The sequence below is a fragment of the Scyliorhinus torazame genome, chromosome 20, assembly GCF_047496885.1.
Source record: "Scyliorhinus torazame isolate Kashiwa2021f chromosome 20, sScyTor2.1, whole genome shotgun sequence".
In the NCBI taxonomy this organism is placed as follows: Eukaryota; Metazoa; Chordata; class Chondrichthyes; order Carcharhiniformes; family Scyliorhinidae; genus Scyliorhinus; species Scyliorhinus torazame.
In genome coordinates, this window is record NC_092726.1 from 9,133,433 (window position 1) to 9,147,562 (window position 14,130).

General features: G+C 48.3%; 1 protein-coding gene across 8 annotated transcripts in view; it reads right to left on the minus strand.

Moving 5' to 3' along the window:
* LOC140396856 (AP2-associated protein kinase 1-like) overlaps positions 1-14,130 on the minus strand; it is a 108,772-nt gene that overhangs the window by 46,010 nt on the left and 48,632 nt on the right. For all 8 annotated transcript variants that reach the window (XM_072485636.1, XM_072485635.1, XM_072485638.1 and 5 more), the window contains exons 12-13: positions 4,465-4,694; positions 3,803-3,960 (exon numbers count right to left, since the gene is read on the minus strand). In XM_072485636.1, the coding sequence (XP_072341737.1) occupies positions 3,803-3,960; positions 4,465-4,694 (388 nt within the window). The remainder of the gene's footprint in view (positions 1-3,802; positions 3,961-4,464; positions 4,695-14,130) is intronic.

A 14,130-nucleotide genomic window follows, 5' to 3' on the forward strand; every position in this document is an offset into this window, starting at 1 on the left:
CATAATGTCACCAAAATGATCAAAGACTTGCTCGTCAACAGAGGACTCGCGTACCATAATTTAAGCCATCATTGATACAGGTTTCAAATGCTGATTTTGAATGTTTAAAAGGGGGCTGCCTTAAGGAATAAACTTCCCCTTAACTTTGTAACTTTACTCCAACAGTATCTCCTCCATTCTGAGAATGTGTTGGACATCTTGTGACTGTGAGTGGCAGCTTGCTGCATGCAGTTTTGAGATCTTTCTCAGAATACAGCAGTGACTACATTTCAAGATTCACCCCACGGTGTCTCAGGATATCCTGAGGTTATGGAACATCAGGATGAAAATGTAGCACAAATCTTATGACGATGCTGTTGAGTGACCGTTTCATCCAGCTGGAGTCCAGAGCATGGTGTTGCAGCCTCCAAAACATGGATCCATCAAGGTAGGATTGGACTGAGAAGACACTTCCACACTCAAAAAACTGTGAATCTTTCCAATTCTCTACTTGTGAGAGAGGTAGATGCACAGTTCACTGAGAGATGGATTTTTACAGAGGGAAATGATTCGATTGAGGATCAATTCTGATGTGAAAAGGTTCGAGGGATGGTTTGGTCTACAATTGCTCGGTCATAGAAATCGTAGAATTTACAGAAGGAGGGCATTCAGCCCATCGAGTCTGCACTGGCACTTGGAAAGAGCACCCTAAATAAGCCACACCTCCACCCTGTCCCTGTAACCCAGGAACCCCACCTGAAGTTTTTGGACACCAAGGGTAATTTAGCGCTGCCAATCCATCTTTGGACTGTGGGAAGAAACCGGAGCACCCGGAGGGAACCCACACGGACACAGGGAGAGAGAGCAAACTCAAGTCACCCAAGCCGGGAATCGAACCTGGGACCCTGGAGATGTGAAGCAACAGTGCGAACCACTGTGCTACCGTGCCCCCCCCTCTGATGCCATTACATCAAGTTACAAACAATATTTCTTTTAAAACCTTTCTGATGATTTTTTTCCCATTTGAACAAGAATCAAAATACTTCAGGTATCATTATAAAAAGAGCACAAGCAAGAAACAAGGGCACATCCAATCCTAACTCTCCACTCCCCACAACAAAATAAACTAATAAACCAGAGCTGACATTAATGAAGACTTTAAAAAAGGAAATGAATGGCTGCCATCTTAGGTAGAACCCCTCTCCCAACCACCTCATGGTGCACTTGACTGTTTCCAAATACAGAAACTCCAAGAGGTCACCCAACGAAGGCGAGGTACTGAGCGGAGTTAGGTGACCTCCACCAAACAGAACTCACCTCCGAGCTATTAACGAGGCGAAGGCGAGAACTTCCGCCTTCAGCATTGGCGAATCCTATACCCTGAAAATGGCCAACAACCGATAAGGTTCCAGTTCGACATTTAAGAATGTCTGACGCGGTGTTGAAGGAGACCCAGAATCTCAACAACTTGGGACAAGAGCAGAACATACGGGTGCGGTTAGCCGGCCTCCGAGAACACCGCTCACGCCTGTTGTCCACTCCTCCCCCCAAAAAAACACTCATCCTCCCCTGCAAAGAGCCTCACTCCACATCTCCTCATCGAGAATAGGACCCAATTCTCCCTCACCTCACTCAATGGAGCCAATTGCGCTGACAAAGTCTGGCCATGAATGCCCAAAATCCTTCCCCCACCAGAGCCGGCCAAAGATAAAATCCTGTTCAACAGGGAGGACGGTGGTGCCACTGGAAATGAAGGCATGGCCTTCCGCAGAATAGCGCGAATGTGGAAATACCTAAAGAAACTGGTAGAACTGCTTCCAGATCCTCAGGGTGGACACCAGCACCGGATTCGAAGAACATCTTGCAGGGCAGAACGGGACAGAGGCAAAAGCGGATTTAGGGAGAAAAATGACGAGAAATTTAGGGAGAAAAATGGATTCCCAGATAACGAAAGCTCTGGAGCCGCCCAAAGCGGCGATGTGGGTGAGTTACTTGGCGGAATTCCTGCACCTGGAGAAGATAATCTGATAATAATAATCTTTATTAGTGTCACAAGTAGGCTTACATTAACACTGCAATGAAGTTACTTTGAAAAGCCCCTAGTTGCCGCATTCCGGTGCCTACTCGGTTACACAGAAGGAGAATTCAGAATGTCCAAATCACCTGACAAGCACGTCTTTCGGGACTTGTGGGAGGAAACCGGAGCACCCGGAGGAAACTCACGCAGACGCGGGGAGAACGTGCAGACTCCACACAAGCCAGGAGAGGAACCCGGGACCTTGGCGCTGTGAAGCAACAGTGCTACCCACTGTGCTACGTGCCGCCCATAATGTTCTCCATTCGCGGGTGAGAGGGGGACTTCCTCTCGAGGTGGATTTTGTTCATCTCCTGCTTACAGGATCTGTGAATGTTAGCGGGTAGGGGCGGGCGGTTGGGTTTTGTTACCGTTTTGTGTGATAGCCATTACTGTTTTATTGGTTAGCCATAAAGCGGTCCGTGTCGAGTGTTTAGGGGAGTGGGGTGGCAGTTATTGATAGTTATATAAAGATGGGTATGTTTCTTTGTTTTGTATAAAAATTTAAACGCTTTGAATAAAAATATTTTTTTTAAAACACTTTCCTCGCAGCGACGGTCAGACATTTGCGGTGAACACTTTCTGACCAAATTAACAAATTTGCCAAGCCCATCTCTGATAGCTGCCGCCACACGGTGTGAAAGGTGAACCGCACACGCTCTCGTGACAAACTGCATCAGAATCCCCAGCAGTCAGCATGCCAGACCACTCACCATTTTGCTTTTCTTCACACAGGGGCTGGTTTAGCACAGGGGCTGGTTTAGCACAGGGCTAAATCGCTGGCTCTGAAAGCAGACCGAGGCAGGCCAGCAGCACGGTTCAATTCCCGTACCAGCCTCCCCGAACACGCCGGAATGTGGCAACGAGGGGCTTTTCATTTCACTTCATTGGAAGCCTACTTGTGACAATGAGCGATTTTCATTTCATTTCATTTTCATTAAGCTCAATTCTGCTGTGCTGCAGGGCTCGAATTAACAGAACGGACCAGTTGCTCAGTTACCAGAGCTTCAAATGACTGCAGCGGTCTGATTTAATTAGCAAGGCAACAGCAGAAATGTAAGAACCTCTTGCCCATTTCCATTGCTGCTGCATGTCTGGAACAGCAGCAGCAGCAACACTGGCTGAACAAATGTCAACGGCCCATCGACAGTGCGAGCAAAGTCCAATGCCAGGTGCATCCCAATATTTGGTGTTCTCGTGCTACTTGTGTTTCCACCACTTCAAATTGGGACTGCTGTCCAGACCGGGTTTGCTGTACAACCCCCCCCCCCCCCCCCCCGCCCCCACCGACATTATAGAACCGGATGCAAACTGCAGCATATTTGCATGCAGATAAATGCCAGTGCAACATAAATCATTGTTTTGTCCAAATGTCAGGCTGCAGACTGTGCTATAATCACTCTCATTTTTTCTCCGATGGATACTGCTCCGATAGACTAAGATACACTCTTGCCTGCTGCATTAAAATAAGGACCTCCTAGTGCTGAACTGGGTCACGTGAAATTTCTTTGTCCGCTTTGTGAAAAGATGCCAACTAGTTTGTTGTATTTGGAACAGGTTTGTGCCTGTTTAAATAGACAAAGTGCGCGCATTCAAAGGCTGATTGTTTCTACTATAACTCAGCCTTCCCCAGGCCTCTCGAGTGGAGAACGTTTCAGCTCCTTCCGTCTGTTCCTCCTCTCAAAACCGTCCGCTTGCGTTCACCTTCATGCTCGCCGCGTCGCAACAGCTGCTCGAGGTCGAGCTTACCGTCTTTGAGCTTCTCGAAGTCCTTGTTGAGCAGCTCTTCGGCAGTGAGCTTGGAGAAATTGTCGTCGGCGAAGGGGTTCCACGTCGACACATCGGGAGGATTGTAGACGTTCTGCTGGGAGGTCCGTGGCGACCCCGAGGGGGTGGTGGTAGCAGACCTGAGTGGAACAGGATCACATGTTAAATATCCAGTGTGAATGTGATGGGCCAAGTGACCCCGTTCAGTGGGTCGATGTTAAATGTCTTAAATTGGTTGGTGGAGAGTAAAAGCTCCTCCAGCATATTCAGAAATTCCGTCAAGAGGAAGCCCATGGCTTTGACGGGCAAATGTTCTGCCCCCACTCAGCGTGCGGAAGACCAGGCAGTCCCAGGGCGGCTTTCTGACCGCCACTCAATTTACTGCCCTCGGCTGGGTCAGCATGGGCCTCAGCATTTAGCATTGAGGGAAAGCGGGTTTAAAAAGGTCAATGATGTTTTCTAATATTAAACACTAGCCGTTGACTTACACATGTCAGACGGAGAATGAGGGCAGAGTTGGACTCGAATGGCCAACGGTCCGCCCTGTTCCTGCACTGTGAAAATGAATTATCAGTGAGGCAGGAAGTCATTGAGGCCGGGCATTCGAACGTTGACCCCTCTCGAGCAAATAGAAGTGAACCTACTTGGATTTGTTCAAACCAGCCTCAGCGGCTGCTGCTGCCAGGAGCTGGGTCGATTTACTGACTGGGACGCCAAAGACTGCGCTGTACGTGACGTCACTCAGGATCCTCCGGTGGCCGGAACGCTGAGTCCTGGGAGACGACGGAGGGGTCAGTGACACCGGCACCATTTTCGGAGACTGGTTCGGTGCTACTTGCGGCTGTTGTTGTTGTTGTTGTTGTTGAATCTGGCTCTGCAATACATCAGTAAAAAGAGAATTCAGCACATTCTGCCACCAACGTCCAGGAGGTCAAAACTTATAGGATCAAATTTGGGCACCACAATATTTCTAAATGTTTGTGTTATCTCACATGTTTTCATGGGTATCACCACTTACTTTTCTAAAGTTACCGCTGCTTATAACTTGCAAATATTCAACTCCCAACACAGGCACCCAAAAATGAACTTCAATCTCAGTCTCCGCTCAGCCAACTTTATTTCCGAATGAAAAAAATAACAGTCTGGAACCCACAAGGGTCTGTGTTGTGCCTCAACTATTTACAATCTGCGTCAACGTGGAATTTGCTGGTAACACGAAAACAGGCAGGAAAGAAAGGTGCCAAGAGGACACAAGGGGATTTGGATAGGCCAGGTGGGTGGGCACAAATGTGGCAGGTGCAATGTGATGTGGGAAAATGGGAACTTCTCCACTTTGCTCTGAGATACAGAGGGATCTGGGTGCCCCACTACACGTATCACAAAAGGTTGGTTGCAGGCACAACAAATAATTAGGAAAGCTAAAGAATGCTATCCTTTATGGGGAAGAGAATTGAATACAAAAGGAGCGAGCTTTACGATGAGCAATCTCCCATTTAAGACTTTACTTAACATTTCACCAAAAGATCCCACTTGAAAATCTATTTCCTCTTGCAGCTTGTTTCTTTGGAGTGATAGTCACAGAGGTCTCCGGCACAGAAAAGGCCCTTGGGCCCACCGCGTCTGTGCCGGTTCAAAACAACGGGCTAACCATTCTAATCCTATTTACTAGCACTGGCTCCACAGCCTTGTCATCGCAAGCGCACGCCTAAATACTTCTGAAATGTTAGGAGGGCCTCTCCCTCCCCGCCCTTTCCAGCAGTGAGCTTTTCCATTCATTCATGGCCCGTGCCTGCTGCTGGTAAGGCTGGCAAGATTCTCAATCATCCTGGAGAAGGTGGAGGTGAGCTGCCTTCTTGAACTGCTGAAGTCCATGCAGTGTAGGTACACCCACCGTGCAGTCAGGGAGGGAGTTCCAGGAATTTGACTCAATGACGATATGTTTCCAAGTCAGGCTGGTGTGTGCCTGGGAGAGGAACCGGCAGGTGGTGGTGTTCCATTGTGTCTGCTGCCCTTGTTCTTCCAGGTGGCCAAAGTCACAGGTTTGGAAGGCGCCACCGAAGGGAGTTTTGATGGATTTCTGGAATGCACCTGATGGATGGTGTGCACAGCTGTCACTGCACATTGATGGTGGAGAGAGTGGATGGGATACCAATCAAGTGCCTGCTTTGTCCTGGGTGGTGTTGAGCTCCTGGAGTGCTTCTGGAGCTGCAGTCACCCAGGCAAGTGTCGAGTGTTCAGTCACATTCCTGACTTGGAGATAAATCAACATGCTTCAGGGAGTCAGGAGCTGAGCTACTTGCTGCAGACTTCCCAGCCTGTGAAACAGCTCTGGTAGCCACTGTATTTAAATGGCATGTTGATGTTTGGCCATTCAGCAATGGTAATGCCATTGAATGTCACCAGGAGGTGGTTAGATTCTCTCTTGTTGGACATGGTCATTTTCTGGCAAGTAACATGAGTGCCTGAATGCTGTGCAGGTTTTGCTGCAGGTGGACAGGGGTTGTTTCAGGATCGGAGGAGTTGCAAATGGAACAATTATTACTGAACGCCCCCACATCAACCTCATCATGGAAGGTAGGTCATTGATGAAGCAGCTGAAGATGGTTGGGTTAGGATACCAGCCTGAGCAACTCCTGCAGGCATGCCCTGGGACTGAGATGACTGACCTCCATCCACCACAATCAACTTTCTTTGTGCCAAGTGTGACTCCAACCAGTGGAGAGCTTCCATTGGCTTCAGTTTTGCCATGGCTTTTTGACACTACTTTGGTCCAAATGCTGCCTCGATGTCAAGGGCAGTTACTCTCATCTCCCCCGGTGAGTTCACCAAATTTGGTTCAAGGCTGTGGTGAGGTTAGAAGCGGGGTGGACCTGGTGGAACCCAAACTGAGTATTTCACAGCAAGTCATTGCTGTCTAAGTGCTGCTCGGCAGCACTGTCGATGATACTTTCCATCGCTTTGCTTGTGATCGAGAGGAGGCTGATGAGTACTTGGCCAGATTGGACTTGTTCTGCAGTTCCTCACATTGCTGAGGAGTACGGACTCTGCAGGTGTAATCAGACGGCCTGAATTAGACAGGAAGGGACGCAAGTTTAAACAAACCTCACCCGTGATAAAAGGTCGTAACTTTTCCTCCCCCATAGCCGCAGATGTCCCTTCAAAGGTTTTCTGGATATCCATTTGGTTGTGAGCAAGGTTGGAGATTTATAGGGTTAGATATGGCTGGATATCATTAAATATTCTGTGGGATGTAATGGTGTTCTGAAATTGGAAACTGGGACGGGGTGAGAGTCCTAGGTTGTTTTTAATATAAATTTACAGGACCCGATTCATTTCTTCCAATTAAAGGGGCAAACTAGCGTGGCCAATCCACCTACCCTACACAACGTTTCGGTTGTGGGGGTGAGACCCACACAGACACGGGGATAATGTGCAAACTCCACACGGACAGTGACCCGGGGCCGGGATCGAACCCGAGTCCTTGGTGCTGTGAGGCAGCAGTGCTAACCACTGCACCACCGTGCTGCCCAGGGGTGAGAGCAATACATTTCAGGAAATTGTAAAGACGGAAGTAAGGACAAACTAAGTTTTGGTTGAGAATCTCTCGAGATAAAGATGTACAAATTCAGAATTTCAAACCGGCACAGTGGCACATGATTTGGAGTTGAAGCAGGTTTAGCAGGTACAGTTGTCCCTCACTCGATACCTTTCCTTTTTGAGAACAAAGATCCTCTATGTAAGTATAAAGAGCACATGTTCTCTCAAAGTTAAAACGCTTCATTTCTGAACTCTTACCATTTCCTGTTGCTGAGGGGCTGCTTGTGGGTGCTGCAGCGTGTTGCTGCTGTGGGGGCAATGGTGTGTGCTGGGTGGGTGCGGAGGTCAGCGGTGGCTGGGTAGCGGCAGGCTGGCTTACGTACTGCATCTGCTGCACAGCTGTGGCAAGCTGCTGCTGCTGGAGGTAGTAATTCTACGTCATCGAAGCGCATTGCATGGCTTGCTGCATGATGCGGTACCAGCGCAGGCACATGCAAATGAGAAAAAAAGAAAGACCCAAAAATATTGACAAAATAAAATATCTGAAAAGAACGGTAACGTGAAATGGTCAGAAATTAAAAAGGCGGAACGGATTTGGCGAGACTGGATTTTCACCATGGGTTTCCAGAAGCATGACTGACCAGTACGCACACAGGGTCTGCGTCACATCATATCACATAACGTCACCGAAAAACTGAGGCTGTAAACAGAGAAGCACACCTCTGCAGCAAGTAGATCAAGTTCAAACTGACTGGAATCACAGACCATGTGGTAACATATTTGGAATGCAGTGTGTCATCAAGACTTGCATTTCGCCCGCATCCTTCACAACCACAATCCGGCCCAAAACGCTTCACAGCCAAGAAAATGCCTTTGATATCTGGTCACTATTGCAGTGCAGGAAATGTGTCATCCAGTTTGCACATATCCAGCCCCCATCAACAGCCATGAGACTATGACTAGCTAATGGTAACTAGGAACACTGATTGAATGCCAGTACAGCGGGGACAACTCAATGGGTGCAGGACAGAATTACACTGAAAAGGCTAAAGATTGATGTTAAATATAGTTTGGAAATCTCAGATGATTTTAAGCCTACATGAACGTTTTACCCTGCTGCACAGGCTTTCTTTGCTCACTTTCTCTGCCACAACTCTCCATGAGCACCATCAACAGCTTCAACTAAAATCTCAGCTTCAACCAATAAAGTCTCTGTTAAAATCCTACAGGAGGGCCCCGCACCCGCTTAATCCCAGGACTGGGCCAGGCGCGGGAGGCCCTTCGGGGAGCAGGAGGCGTAAATAGCAAGGAGAATAAATCAGAGCTTTTCCACGGTCAACGATTCAGACTAGTCCCTCGCCTGAGTCTTTACAGTCTCAAAACACACATGAACCATTTGACTGGTGAAAGTTTGACTTGAGGACAACACTGTTAATATAAGTTGGAGAATTCACCTGATAACACTCCCAGCAACAATTTGAGAAGGATCCTGGAGAATGCCAGTCAGATATTCAGGCCAGTCAGATGGGATAGGGTAACAGGCAGAGGCATGTCAGTGTGGACAAGTGTAAAAGTGATACACTTTGAGTGGGCAGTATACCGGACAGTATGGCAGAAACTGCACTGTTTTGAAAATTGTAAATGAGCGGAGAGACCTTGGTGTCCATAGCCACAAATCCTTAAAAGGTGGCAGGACAAGGGGTTTATAAAAACATACGGATGACTTGAATCTATAAACAGAGGAACAGAATATAAAAGCAGATATCACGCTCAAACTTCAGAAATCAGTGGCGAGGCTTCAGTTGGAATGTTGTAGACAATTCTAGGCACCAGACTTTTGGGCAGATGTAAAAGCCAGAAAAGGGCATTGAAGGGTGGAGGGAACGTTAGTTAATAATAATGAAAAATGAAAATCGCTTATTGTCACAAGTAGGCTTCAATGAAGTTACTGTGAAAAGCCCCTAGTCGCCACATTCCGGCGTCTGTTCGGGTACACAGAGGGAGAATTCAGAATGTCCAAATTACCTAACAGCAGGTCTTTCGGGACTTGTGGGAGGAAACCGGAGCACCCGGAGAAACCCATTCATGGGGAGGTCGGTAAAGTTCAGACTGTTCTGCCCAGGAAATGAGGGGTTCGGGAGCTAAACGACGGGATATGGTTTTTTTGGGGTCTCGAATGCTCCACCTGATAAAAGTGGTGGAAGTGGATTCCACACATGGTCTTCAAAAGGATGTACAGAATTGCAGATGTGGAATTTAGCAGCGTCACTGCCTCAAAGAGCCAGCATAGGCATGGTGTGCCAAATGTCCTCCCCTCCTGTGCTGTAGGTTTCTATCGTTCCTTTGGTCTCAGCCGACGGACGCAGCCCACATACATCTGCACAGCAGTAGAGTTTATTGAACTCACAGTGCTGACAAGGCAAGGCAGTTCCCTCCTACCAGGAAGATGTGCATGAGCAGATTTAGCAGGACTGAACCCAGGAACTCAGTGGAGAAACCACAAGGATTACATCGGTCTGATCATTTTGTGCAGCGTGCCCGGCAAATGAGCCAGAATAAATCAAAAAGCAGCCATGACTGCTTGGAAAAAAATATCTAGTTTCTTTCTCACCAGTCTGGGACGCTGCTCCTGGACAGGTTTTGGTGCCACTTAATGAAGATGTGGGTTATTTCAAATGGTGATTTTTAATTCACTGGCTGGAAACTTGGGGACTCGAACTTTTAAAAGCAGACTTGTTAAAACAACATGCCAAACAGGATGACAGGGAATCACAGCCACAAACTAGCTGCCCCCAATTTGTATCACAATGCACTCCACATGCCAATTCACTGGGATGGAGACGTCGGGTCTGCAGAGAAAATAAACCAGAAAATCATCTCCCGAGGAATGTGAAAAGACCCTGTTTCCTGTGCCATTAGCAGGGCACGAGGGCAAGTAACTAAGGTACAACTGTTGGAGACGGGGGAATTGAATCGAATAACATGAGCCAGGAGACAATGTTAAGCTATCTTTGGAGACATCATGCTACCTTTCGGAATACATGAACAGCTTTTGTTGGATTTCCTTCCCCACCACCCCCTCAGGATGGAGAGCGCAAGTCACATGACAAGCAGAGCCTTTGCGGGTGTTAAAAAAGACACATTTCACAGACATTTGATGCGGATGAACTGCGGACAAGCAGTAGAAGCTGTTGAGACTTGATCTTTCTCTCCACGTCTCCCCCTTTCCAAGCAAGCTTCGAACCCTGTTTGCTGATCGAGACCAGCAGCACACCTACCTCCAACAGAGACCTTATAAAACCCGAAATTCTGCTCAACACCACCACCTCCATGGGAACGACCAACTGAGACCAACACTGGCTCTTCTGCCTCACAGCGCCAGGGACCCGGGTTCGACTCTGGCTTTCGTGGCTGTGTGGAGTTTGCAGCTTCTCCTCGTGTCTGCGAGGGTTTCCTCCCACAGTCCAAAGATGTGCTGGATAGGTTGGGTTTCAGGGCAGTGGGCCTAGGTAGGGTGGCTCTTTCAGAGGGTCAGTGCAGACCCGATGGGCCAAAAGGCCTCGTTCTACGCTGTAGGTATTCTATGGATTCAACCTGAACTCAAGACATCCATTCAGGACCACCGATTCAGCGTCTGCCCAGCAGGGTTACGGAGCAGACTGTACATATCGTTTGGACTTTATTTTAATCAAACTATCCTCCCTCACTCTGTAATCGGTACTTGTGCGTACTGGGACCCTCAGTTTATTTTAAATTCGTTCACGGGATGTGGTCATCGTTGGCCCATCCCTAATTGCCCTTGAACTGAGTAGTTTGCTAGGCCATTTCAGGGGGCACTTCAGAGTCAACCACAATGGAGTCACATGTCAGCCAGACCAGAGGTACGGGTGACAGATTTCCTTCCCTGAAGGACATTAACCAACCATGTGGGTTTTTACGACAGTCCACACTAATTCCATGATCATCGTTAGATTTTTTTTTAAAAATTGAACTCAAATTTCAACATCTGCCGTGGTGGGGTTTGAACCCGGGCCCCCCAGAAGCAACGTCCTGGTCTCGGGATTCAGTCCGGTGAAAATACCACAACGCCACAGCCTCTCCTCATGCAGGTGAAACTTGGGAGCGTACTTTATTATTTTACCCAGATTGGTCGAAAAACGAGAAAACTCACCTCTTGCTGTACTAAACTCAAGAAAACCTGGCCCATTGCTTTACAGTTTGTGGTCAGTGTGTGGACAGTCAAACACTTCACAGAATCGGCAAGGACACTCTTTGAAATGCAAAACCGTACGATCAGATGTGGAGTGCGAAAAATGGGGAGTCACTTGAGCCCTCCTCACCTGGTGCAGCCTTTTAACTAGTTCATGGCTGACCTTCAACCCCATTCTCCCTCCCCGTAGCCCTCAATGCCCAAGGGAACTCTCCTCGAATGCACGCGACAGCTGATCACAGCCCCCAGATCACCACTCATTCTCTTAAACCTCCGGGGAGTGCAAGCCCAACCTACTCAGTCTTGTGAAGGGGAGGTTGTGTCTCACTAACTTGATAAGAGTTTTTCGAGGAGGTCACAAAGGTGATTGATGCAGGGAGGGCAGTGGATGTTGTCTATAGGGACTTCAGTAAGGCCTTTGACAAGGTCTCTCATGGCAGATTGGTACAAAAGGTGAAGTCACACGGGATCAGAGGTGAGCTGGCAAGATGGATACAGAACTGGCTAGGTCATAGAATGGCTAGGTCACTGGCTAGGCGCTCGACTCATCGATCGACAGTTCCAACGCGCCACAGCAAAAAACCGCACCGACCTCCTCAGAAGACAAACATAGGACACAACCGACAGAGCACCCTTCATCGTCCAGTACTTTCCCGGAGTGGAGAAACTACGACATCTTCTTCACAGCCTTCAACACGTCATCGATGAAGATGAACATCTTGCCAAGGTCATCCCCACACCCCCACTACTTGCCTTCAAACAACCGCGCAACCTCAAACCATTGTTTGCAGCAAACTACCCAGCCTTCAGAACAGTGACCACGACACCACACAACCCTGCCATGGCAATCTCTGCAAGACGTGCCAGATCATCGACATGGATACCACCATTACACGTGAGAACACCTCCCACCAGGTACGCGGTACATACTCGTGCGACTCGGCCAACGTCGTCTGCCTCATACGCTGCAGGAAAGGATGACCCGAAGCGTGGTACATTGGCGAGACCATGCAGACGCTGCGACAACTAATTAACGGACATCGCGTGACAATCATCAGGCAGGAATGTTCCCTTCCAGTCGGGGAACACTTCAGCAGTCAAGGGCATTCAGCCTCTGATCTCCGGGTAAGCGTTCTCCAAGGCGGCCTTCAGGACGCGCGGCAACGCAGAATCGCCGAGCAGAAACTTCTAGCCAAGTTCCGCACACGAGTGCGGCCTCAACCGGGACCTGGGATTCATGTCGCATTACATTCATCCCCCACCATCTGGCCTGCTAAATCCTACCAACTGTCCTGGCTTGAGACAATTCACACCTCTTTAACCTGGGGTTACCCCATCTCTGGATCTGTAAAGATTTAATCACCTGCTAATGCTCGAATTCCAAGCATTGTTTGGCATCTTTGAATCTGTCTATATATATGTTTCTGGAACATACCCCTTCTTTCACCTGAGGAAGGAGCAGAGCTCCGAAAGCCAGTGACATCGAAACAAACCTGTTGGACTTTAACCAGGTGACGTAAGACTTCTTACTAGGTCATAGAAGGCAGGGAGCAGCAATGGCAGGGTACTTTTCTGATTGGAGGGCTGTGACAAGTGGTGTTCCGCAGGGATCAGTGCTGGGACCTTTGCTGTTCGTAGAATATATAAATGATTTGGAGGAAAATATAACTGGTCTGATTAGTAAGTTTGCAGACGACACAAAGGTTGGTGGAATTGCGGATAGAGATGAGGCCTGTCAGAGGATACAGCAGGATTTAGATTGTTTGGAGACTTGGGTGGAGAGATGGCATATGGAGATTAATCCGGACAAATGTGAGGTAATGCATTTTGGAAGGTCTAATACAAGTGGGGAATATACAGTGAATGGTAGGTAGAACCCTCAAGATTATTGACAGTCAGAGAGATCGAGGTGTACAGGTCCACAGGTCACTGAAAGTGGCAACACAGGTGGAGAAGGTAGTCAAGAAGGCACATGGCATGCTTGCCTTCATTGGCCGGGGCATTGAGTATAAGAATTGGCAAGTCATGTTGCAACTATACAGAACCTTAGTTAGGCCACACTTGGACTTAGTGTTCAATTATGGTCGCCACACTACCAGAAGGATGTGGAGGCTTTGGAGAGGGTGCAGAAGAGATTTACCAGGATGTTGCCTGGTATGGAGGGCATTAGCTATGAGGAGCGGTTGAATAAACTCAGTTTGTTCTCACTGGAACGATGGAGGTTGAGGGCCGACCTGATAGAGGTCGACAAAATTATGAGGGGCATAGACAGAGTGGATAGTCAGAGGCTTTTCCCCAGGGTAGAGGGGTCAATTACTAGGGGACATAGGTTTAAGGTGCGAGGGGCAAGGTTTAGAGGAGATGTACGAGGCAAGTTTTTTTTACACAGAGGGTAGTGGGGCCTGGAACTCGCTGCCGGAGGAGGTGGTGGAAGCAGGGACGATAGTGACATTTAAGGGACGTCTTGACAAATACACGAATAGGATGGAAATAGAGGGATATGGACCCCAGAAGTGGAGAAGATTGTAGTTTAGTCGGGCAGCATGGTCGGCGCAGGCTTGGA